The sequence below is a fragment of the Verticillium dahliae genome, genomic scaffold (assembly GCF_000150675.1).
Source record: "Verticillium dahliae VdLs.17 supercont1.13 genomic scaffold, whole genome shotgun sequence".
In the NCBI taxonomy this organism is placed as follows: Eukaryota; Fungi; Ascomycota; class Sordariomycetes; order Glomerellales; family Plectosphaerellaceae; genus Verticillium; species Verticillium dahliae.
The window spans coordinates 532,564-542,351 of record NW_009276944.1 but is presented as its reverse complement, the minus strand read 5'-3'; the positions used below and the strand labels follow the sequence as shown (position 1 = coordinate 542,351).

At 56.7% G+C, this 9,788-nt stretch overlaps 2 protein-coding genes across 2 annotated transcripts; both read left to right on the top strand.

Moving 5' to 3' along the window:
- Window positions 1-343: 343 nt before the first annotated feature.
- On the top strand, window positions 344-6,803 carry VDAG_06119 (ankyrin repeat domain-containing protein; the record flags this gene model as incomplete). Its single annotated transcript, XM_009659133.1, has 6 exons — window positions 344-675; window positions 800-1,049; window positions 1,523-1,688; window positions 1,756-4,361; window positions 4,449-6,356; window positions 6,429-6,803. 6 exons carry the CDS (start codon window positions 344-346, stop codon window positions 6,801-6,803), a joined length of 5,637 nt encoding a protein of 1,878 aa, XP_009657428.1.
- A 589-nt stretch (window positions 6,804-7,392) lies between these two features.
- On the top strand, window positions 7,393-9,029 carry VDAG_06118 (uncharacterized protein; the record flags this gene model as incomplete). The annotated part of the gene is made up of 2 exons (XM_009659132.1): window positions 7,393-7,444; window positions 7,522-9,029. The coding sequence occupies 2 exons, from the start codon at window positions 7,393-7,395 to the stop codon at window positions 9,027-9,029; spliced, it is 1,560 nt and encodes a 519-aa protein (XP_009657427.1).
- Window positions 9,030-9,788: the final 759 nt, after the last annotated feature.

Below are 9,788 nucleotides of genomic sequence, written 5' to 3'. Positions count from 1 at the left end.
CCCACCGAGGGATCTTCGTCAGCCCTCATCTGCTGGCTCGCGGGGCTAATTGTCAGCTGCATTTCCTGCAGTGTACCCTGCCTGCGCATCTGGCTGACTGGCTTCGGCCTGGACTCGCAATGGCCAGACAGCTTACCCAGTTCAGCTCGTGATCACCTGCAAAGTCATCTAGCCTTACGTGCGACTCATCTCGCTGCTTCAGATGGGACAGCCGCGTGCCACACTGTAGGGCCAACAAGCCTGAGCACAACCACACACAGCAACGATGGGGCGGGCGACATCACCAAAAAGCTCGCGATCCAGCAGTCATGAGAGCGGCGGAACTGAGCGACGCAGAGGCAAGATGTCGCAGGTCATTGAGTCGGAGGACGAAGGCTCGTCTGCGAACGATGATGAGGACGAGGACGAAGACGATGAACCCAACGGCGATGCCGCCTCTCAGAGAAGCAACTCGGACGATGAGCTTGGTAGTCATGCAGACGACAGGTCAGATGCGGGGTCAACTCGAAGCCGCGACGCCATGGACGACAGCAAATCTGGCGAGAAAGCCAAAGACAAAGGCGTCGACGAGGCCGGCGATGGGAAAGCTGGGACCACTACGCCGCCGCCGCCGCCGCCGGAGAGCGTGAGAACGCATTCTCCAGCAGACCAGATTGCACCTATTGAATATGTGCCGTATGATGAGCCTGATTTTGGCCTCGTGGACGGGGATCGCGGCGTTCTAAAAGACGGAGTAGACTTTGAGTTCGTCGCTGTCTCTTACCTCTTGTTCGTATGGGCTGAGCTAACGTCGTCGCAGCGTTGTTCTCGTGCATGGCCTCCATGGGAGCAAGTCAACCACATGGTGTGATGAAGGGGAGTCCTGGAACACGTGGAACAAGACTCTGATCAAAGATGACCTGTTTGGTTACTGGACAATCCGGGAACTGTACTACTGGTACGAAACCAACTGGGAGTCAACTCACATTTACTTCCCTGACGGCATCAACGAGGAAGCACAGAAATTGGTGGATGAATTGGTGGAGGCGAGGAAAGGCCTCGACACAGAGGTAAGTGAGGACCCGGGTGAAGCACCCGTTGGGAGATTATGCCTTACACAAATGTTTTACTAGAAGTCCCGTCCAATCGTCTTCATAGGCCATGATATCGGCGGCCTCATCGTCAAGAAAGCTCTTGTCATCGCAGCCTCAAATGCCGCCAAATACGGCAACATTCCCTGGGAGACGTCCACCCTGATCTTCCTATCAGTCCCCAACCGCATCAGAGAGCTGGAGCGACTAGAGGATGAGCTGATCGACCTAATCAGCACGGACACAACGATCCCGGGCCTGGTGCGCAAGGCGTCGCAATTGGCACGCGATATCAGGACGGTCAACGCCGAGTTTCTCGACACCAACATGCTGCTCCGCGCGAGCATCTTCAGCGTGTACTGTCGCTACAACCGCGACTTGGCGACTGAGAATGAAAACGTAAGCGCCTGTGCCATTACAGACTGCGTAATATGCTCTGACCAGGCTCGCAGACTGGCTCGCCCTTCCCGTTCAACAGATTCACGGCCGTCTTCGAGACGCCGTTTGAGTTTTGCTGCCACACCTACAGATCGCATAAGAACATCACCCGCAAGCCAGCAAAAGGAGACTCGGACTGGCCCTTAGAAATCAAGCGGGTGATCAATGAACTCCCCTTTTGTAAGTTGTGTCCCCGCCCAATCCCTCCTTGCCGCAGACTGTTGCTGGCATACTTACCAATTGCCAGATACAAACATCAATGATAGCATAGCAAGACCCAGTAAGAGGCTCCTTTCATCAACTCCTCCGATTTATCCGTACTCGGGGAGGGATTATCACGAGGACTTGTATTCGTGGTTCATCGACCATGACATGTGCAACGAGTGGTTGGCAAGCAATCGAGGTCTCAGCATAATGCACGTGCATCATCAAGTCGAAGAGGCAGACAATAGCGCCTCGCAGGCCATCGGCGCTTCACGAGCCGTCGGCATGTCGCAGGCCATCTTCACCTGCTTATACACGTACCTCAAGGATCATCCATCCAAAGGAGAGAACTGGGTATGCTACTTCCGTTTCGATAAGACCGATGCGCGTTACAGGGACATCAAGGCCATGCTCATAACATTTCTCACCATGATCATTTCGCGCTTCAGCTTTGACGTCGGCAGCGCCGCGGAGGGGATGGAAGACTTTGACAGGAATGTCAATGTGAGCGACCTGGTCGACATCTTTCAGGGCTTTATGGGGCTGCGAGACAACTACAACACGGAGAAGATCACGTTTTGCGTTGGCTGTTTCGACCAGTGCGAGGAGGAGTCCCGCAACTGGTTTTTGAGAGAGTTGATCAGACTGGGCAGCCTCAAGGAAAGCCGTGACAAGTGGCTGTTCGACAGTAGCGATGCGGACTTTCTCAAGGCGGAGGAGGTGCCGTCTGGCGGTATCTGGAGGATCAACGCCGCAGACGCGGCAACGTGGCGTCCGCGCAGTCCGAGTTCCAACTCGCAGGCAAGTGTCGGCGTGCGAGGGGTCAGCCCAGTACCAGAGCCAGACGCCGCCGTTGCGGGATCTGTCGTCGGCGACGGGAATACCCAGAAGGGCGGCGATACGGTTGTCGATGGGCCAGATATCCATCCTGATGCAGAATCAAAGAAGGATGATGCCGAAGCTCCAGCTGCCGACCAGGTATCAAGAGCGGAGGGCGATATTCTCATCAAGATTCCTCAGAACCCCTCGGAACCTCCAGCAACAGACGATGACCCTGTAGCGGGCGAGGAAACCCTCCCCTCAGAGGTTGACGATGCCGAAGCTCCAGCTGCCGACCAGAACACCTCGGAACCTCCAGCAGCAGATGATGACCCTGCAGCGGGCGAGGGAACCCTCCCTTCAGAGGTTGACGATGGCGTGCCGGTCCCAGCCATGAGCTCCCGGATTCTAAGGGTGCTGGATGACAGGCCAGTGCTCCACCACATCAAAGAAGAACTCAAGGCTCTGGTCTGCCAACACAAGGGCGAGACCACAAAACCCGCCTGTGCTGTTCTCGACTGGCTCTTCCGCAAGAGCCAACACGCCACAATGGCCACAGTCGAGGCGCTTGTCGCCAGGCCAAAGTCGCTTGGCCCTGATGAAGTTTTTCGGAGCATGCTTGACTTTGTCGACCAGGAGATCCAATCCCAGGCGCATAGGCTCGTCACTCTTCTTCGACACACACTGCGACCACTGTCGAGCCACGAAGCCGCCGTTGCTCTGACCGCCATGGCGCATCCTCGAGCGACACTCACGGACGCTGATGTTGCAGGCATAATCGACCCTCTGCTTCACAACTTCCCAGGCGTTTTTGAGCTGAGAGGCCAAGAGATCTTCGTCTGGTCCCTCTTTGAACCATTGTCGCAAGAAATGGACTCGAAAGCCCACGGTGCCATGGCAGAGTTATGCTTACAGTACCTGCTCCAGCCGGATGTCCATCCTCTGATCGAAGAACACTCTGACAATGTCGCCAAAGTGTCCTGGGTTGCTTTTGAGCCTCGTCGCGACTTTGTTTCCTATGCAGCCCGGTACTGGTTGGACCACTACCGTCTTGCCGGCTCGGACGCTCCCAAAGAGTACGCATACTCCTTCTTCGGCGACGAAAAGGCATCAAGATCCTGGCGAGAGGCTGCCATCAGTCGTATGATGTTCGGATTTCCGCTTCGACACTACTTTTCCCCCATTCCCCAAATTGCGTCGACAGGTCTTGACGATCTTCTTGATCGACGCCTCGAGGAGGACAAGAACTCGGCCACGTTCTCAGCGGACTGCGACCTCGCGTTGAGCGAGGCGGCGTCCAGCAACCACAGTTCTGTGGTTGCTTTGCTCATCGAGAGAAGGGATCCGAGCCCAGGGGCACTCAAAGACGCCTTTCGATTTGCAGCCGGCGACGGATGCGACGCCGTCGTCGAAGTTCTCATTGGATACGCATCCCGTGACGGTAAAGCCGCCAAAGTGGAGTGGCCCGACAACTTGCTATCCCAGCTCAGTGACCTCGGCAGGCACGATCACTTGCGAAGGCTCCTTGCGTTGGGCCTGAGTCCAGATCCCAAAGACTCCCATACCATGGAGCCGTACTTTCCGTCGCCACTTTCCGTAGCTCTATCCGGCCCTCACCTGGAGGCAACCAAAGTGCTTGTTGACGCCAAAGCTGACATTCTGGCGGTGGGGAAGAAAGGCGCCAGGCCCCTGACGGTAGCCTGTCTAGTCGGCGACCCTGAGATTGTCAGGCTTCTCATCGAAAAGGGCGCCGAAATCGAGGCACAGGACGAGAACGGCGTGACAGCTCTGCAAGGCGCCACGGACTGGGGCCGGCTCAAGGCAGTCGAAGTCATGCTAGAACACGGGGCTGACCACTCCTATGGGCAGACCGACAACAAAGAGGCCAATTCGACAACTTGGAAACCCATCGTACAGGCCTCCCAGAATAATTACGCCAAAATTGTGGCCCTGCTTCTGTCCAAAGGGGCCGATGCCAACGCCTACGGACCCAGTGGCTGTGCGTTGTACCTCGCAGCCAGAGGAGGCCACATCGACGTTTGTAAGATGCTGCTCGAGAACGGGGCCGTAGCAAACGTATCAGCGACAGAATTTGCCTCGCCTCTCTCTGTTGCCGTTGAAACGGGCAAATTGGAACTCGTTCAGCTGCTGCTGGATCACGGGGCTGAGGTTGAAGCTGTCTTTAAAGGCACCGGGGATGATGACACCAAAGATACGCCTTTGACCATCGCCGCAAGGCAAGGTTTGACAGATATTGTGGAGCTTTTGCTGGAACGCGGGGCTAATCCAAATCACTACGAGGGCGATCTCGACCCCCCGTTGTACTTGGCAAGCTGGCGCGGCCATGTCCTGATCGTCAAGATGTTGCTCGAGAAGGGCGCGGATCCGAACGCACAGCTGGACGGCCAGGATTGGACCGCCGTTCATGCTGCGTATGACAATCCAGAAGCCATGCGGCTGCTGCTCGCAAAAGGGGGTGATCCAGATCGTGTGGCAGACTCGAGTACGGCCTTGCTCCTAGCCGTCAGGTGGGATAACTTGGGAACTCTGAAAGCGGTACTCGAGCGGTCACCGCGACCGAATCTCGAGGCTGAGGATGACGAACATATGACGGCTCTATGCCGCGCGTGTCAGTCGTCATCAGATGATGCGCCGGAAATGATTCGAGCTCTCTTGGACGAAGGGGCGGACCCCAACCATGGCGCCGGTACAGACAACCTGCCTTTGCACCACTGTCTGAGGCAAGAGGCGTGCTTGCAGGCATTGCTGGAATCTCGACCCCAACTGGATGTCAAAGACAGCCAGGGTGATTCGGCCTTGCATCTTATCCAATTACATGCAACAGCCAACGTTCTTCGAAAATTAGTCATGGGAGGGGCAGACATCGAAGCTGTCAACAATGGCGGGTTGACCCCTCTCGCGAAGGCCGTGAAAAGTCCCTTCACAGACGAGTCGGTCTTGTACTTGATCAAGAAAGGGGCCCAGCCAAACTTGACCGCTCCAGGCTTCGAGGGGATTCTCCACGAGGCTGTCCGAAACTGCGACCTTCCAGTGCTCAAAGCGCTCGTGAAAGCTGGCGCAGATATCAACGCGCTCAGCGGTGAAACCGGTTCATCCATACTGTATCTGATAGCACGCTACTTGAGTAGCAGCATGACAGGGACCCGGGAGACGCTGGAGTATTTCGTGGAAGAGCTCGGGTTGCCGGTCAACATCTATGGTGGACCACTCGGGTGGCCATTGACGGCGGCAGCTCATAGGCCGGGCGTCGCCTTCGAGTACTTGCTGGAGCATGGGGCCAACACTGAAGTTGAGGATAGCATTGGTCGACGTCCGACACATGTGGCTGCCATAGGGCTAGATTTTGGGTCGGCACTGCGGTCACTCATATCACGCGGTGCCTCGGTTTTGGCATCCGACAAGATGGGTTTGTTACCAGTGCACTACGCTGCTCACGGCGGGCACCCCGAGCAGCTTAAAGTCTTGCTCGATCAACCGGGTGTTTTGGTCAACGCGCCCGACGCAGACGGATGGACCCCTCTCATGTGGGCTTGTACCAACAGACGATTCCCAGTCGAAAGGATCAACCTCTTGATCGCCAAGGGCGCAGATATATGGGCACGAGGAGACGGCTGGGACCATCAGTGGTCCCCACTGCGACTAGCGAGGTTCAATGGCCTGGACGCAGAGGTGCAAGCTCTGCTGCAGCCAGGCAGCGCAGCCCAAGAGAGTGAAGTTGTCGAGCCTGAACGAGAATGGGACGAAGAGTTTCACCAGATTGAGGAGGGCAATTGGCTACATGGCGAATGCTTTGCTTGCATGTCGGTGAGTCGTGCCTCGGCATGGGACCAACCCTGACAGCCTTGGAGTCGTGAGCTGACGTGCGTTTGATTCTAGGACATGAGCGGAAAGCGATGGCGCTGCATATCGTGTCCCGCGGAGTATCCTGTTGAAATCTGCTTCAAATGTTATCGATACAAAGAGATGATCCACGGACAGCATGAGTTCAAGGAAGAGGGATTCGAGTTTGAGCATGAGAGGTTGAAAAGTCTGGAAGCAGCTGGGGCGAACACCCCCTTTGGGGACCATGGCGATAATGCATCCGGATCGTTTTCAGATGATGGGGATATCGAGGTCAGGACGACGAGGAGAGATCGCCGCGCAAGTCGCAGCAGCAACAGCGACAGTAGGAGCGACAGCAGTATCGGTATCGAGGACGAGGATAGTGACGAAGGCCTCAATGAGGACGAGAGTAGTGGGGACGAGAAGTAGAACGCCAATACATGGTGTATGCAAGGTAGAAAGAGCGCTGCGGTAGGGCTTTGGATGAAGCTGATGAAGACTGAAGAGGCATCTCAAGGCATCAGAGTACACCGCATCGCCCATGTGCATCGAGTGTATGTATGTGTTCTCGACAGATACACAGACTCTATAATTGAATAACCGGGTCGGTCAGCAGGTCCAGGTCGGATGGCGCATGTAGACTCACCCCGCACTGTGTCTGAACCTGTACCTGTACCCTTGAGCCTTGAGCCTTGAGGGGCAGCAGGTACCACCCATCTATCTTATCAGCTGGACCTTCCCCCTCTAAGGTACCCCAAATCCATCCCGTGACGCTCGTCATCCAGGCCCAGGGCCGTCAACAACGCGTAGACTACCTATACGCAACAACACCCTGCCTCGATCAGCTTCTCGCTTCTCGCTTCTCGCTTCTCGCAACAGCAAACCACCCTCCTCTTCCGAGTTTGGTTATCTTTCAACATCCGAATGCGCTCTTCACCGACTTAGCCCTACCTTCCCACGCCTGGCTGAGGACCTCTGGTAGGCCCCCTTGACCTCAACTCCCCGCTATCGACCAGCCATGTCTCTCTTCGCCGCACAGCTTCACCCAGGCCGGGCCTTGGGGTTCCTCAGTAGGCTATCCCACAACCAGCGCCAACCTTGCTCTTGGCTCTTCGTCATTCCACTGCTAATCAGCACGCCCTGTCAGTCCTCGGCGCCTCGCTCCACGATGTCCTGACCAGACTCAAGGCCGAACCCCAACGCTTCCCGCAGCTCGACCTCGCTTACTCTCGTGAACGTCCCATAGAGGACCCTGTATCTCTCACCCTCCCTGCCAACGGCCTGCGCTTGCGCTTTGACGGACCAGAGCAACGTCTGCGACTGATCGAGATCATCGACTTCACGAAGAACCACATCACCTTCAAGGATCGTGATCTTGTCAAACCTGCGAACGCGCAAGGTCCGCCCTCGTCGCCCATGCCCGGAGAATCGAGTGCCGGACCCACGTTTCGACATATTTACCACCGGCTCCTGGGCCCGACCTATGGCGGCGAGTACATTCCTCCGACGGCTGACTCGCCGGATGACGTGGGAAACTACGTGCTGTCGTACCCAGGCGTGGCCTTCACCTTCCGCCTCGCGCAGTCGGCCTACTCGCCCAACAAGGACGTTGTCTCTCTCCTCTCGTCCTCCGCCGCCCAGATAGCGACGTCAATGGCTGTCTTCGCCGGCGACTCGTGGTCACAGGCGCGAGAGAATATCTGGAGCGAGATCCTCCCCAGCATCAAGACGGTACCTGTTCTTCCAAGGGGGAAGGACGTGGTACCCGATGAGATATCACTCGTCAAGATCCATGGGGGCGGCAAGATCCAGCTGTTTCGGAAGTGGACGGGCGCATCCTTCTGGGTCAGGCTCGGCGAAACGACACCTCAAGAGCTCGTGGCCGAGCTGGGACCCCCGAATGCGACATACCGCAAGAACGACCAGAGAATGACCATTCACAAGATCCGCACCGCGAGTCACAGCCGCACGCGCGCCAACGGGACGGACACTACGCGCCCTGACGAGCTGACTGACACGGATCAGTCGTCAGCGCACACGGGCTCCGATGACTCCAACGACGAGGTTGTTGAGGACGATGCCGTGGGCCGCGTAGGTGGCGAGTGTTTCTACAACTATTTCTATCTCGGGTTTGATGTCCTCGTTTCGACACCTACTCCGCCATCACAGCCTCCCCCAACCACTGCCACGACGACACTGCCGCCGAGCAGCACGGCAATCTCCGAGTCCCCAGACCGGCTCGTGGCGACAAAGCTGGTGCTTCACGGAAACGTGCCGGGTTCCTACGAGTTCAACCGTCATCGGAGGTGTCGGTGGGAGATTAGCTATCTCGAGGATGACGCTGCTGGTACAACAACAGCCAACTCGGAGGCCAGGTTCACGGACATCGAAGAGAGGCTGCACGAAGCGTGGAAGGGTCTACTACCAAGCGGAGATGGCGCGCAGAGGCAACGGGGCATGGTATTGAACCGTGGATGGGGCGACAGCCCCGGAAGCAGCGTCGAGTTCCTCGGTGGGTGGGAAGACAGCGGCGGCCACGGTGGCGTGCAGAAGCTGGACGGCGGTGATGATTCGACCACGACGCTTTATGGTTTCCCAGGGCTCGTGTTTGAAGTTCTCAAGAACGGTTTGGTTAACACATTGACGGTATTCTAGGCATAGTTTTTTTTTGTTTCTACGCAAGGTGCGAAAGGCGTTGAACAAGGCCGGGGTAAGATCATGGTCCCTTGGGTGGCAAATGGGTCAGGCGCTGTAGAGTTCTCTTGTTGATAGTAATGCTGCCATTATTTACCATTGATCCTTAACAAGCGAACTCGATTCGCCATCTTGTCGATTCGCCATATCGTCGATTCGCCATATCGTCGATTCGCCATATCGTCGATTCGCCATATCGTCAGAAGTGCCATGGCACATAGAGCAGCCCATCTGACTTCTGGTACTGAAGACACGCATCAGCCGCATGCACTGTGTACGGGCTGTTCTGGTATTTTGCCACACTGTATCATGGTCCATCGCTAGTGGGCATGTTCATGTTCAACCTGTTCAACGAGCATCATCCCCATCTTCGCTACCTACCGTACTCGAGCATGCGCCGTGGGCGCCAGTCACGCTGCCTGCCGATACCTCGCCATGGGCACTCCCGAATTCGATCGGTTCTTCGACCTTCCCCCTGAGATTCGCGAGGACATCATCTCCTACCTCACCACCGCCCCAGATCTCATACCCCTCAACCCTCTGACACCTTTCACCCCCTTCCCTCACGATCTCTTCCTCTCTCACCCCCTCCTCCATGCGACGGCCTCGTTGCTCTACTACACCTCCAACACCTTCATCCTGGACCTGACAGCCCACGCCCGCGCCGCCACGGAACGCGCCCTCGCCGACCCCTACCACAACATCCTCCTGACCCCCTCC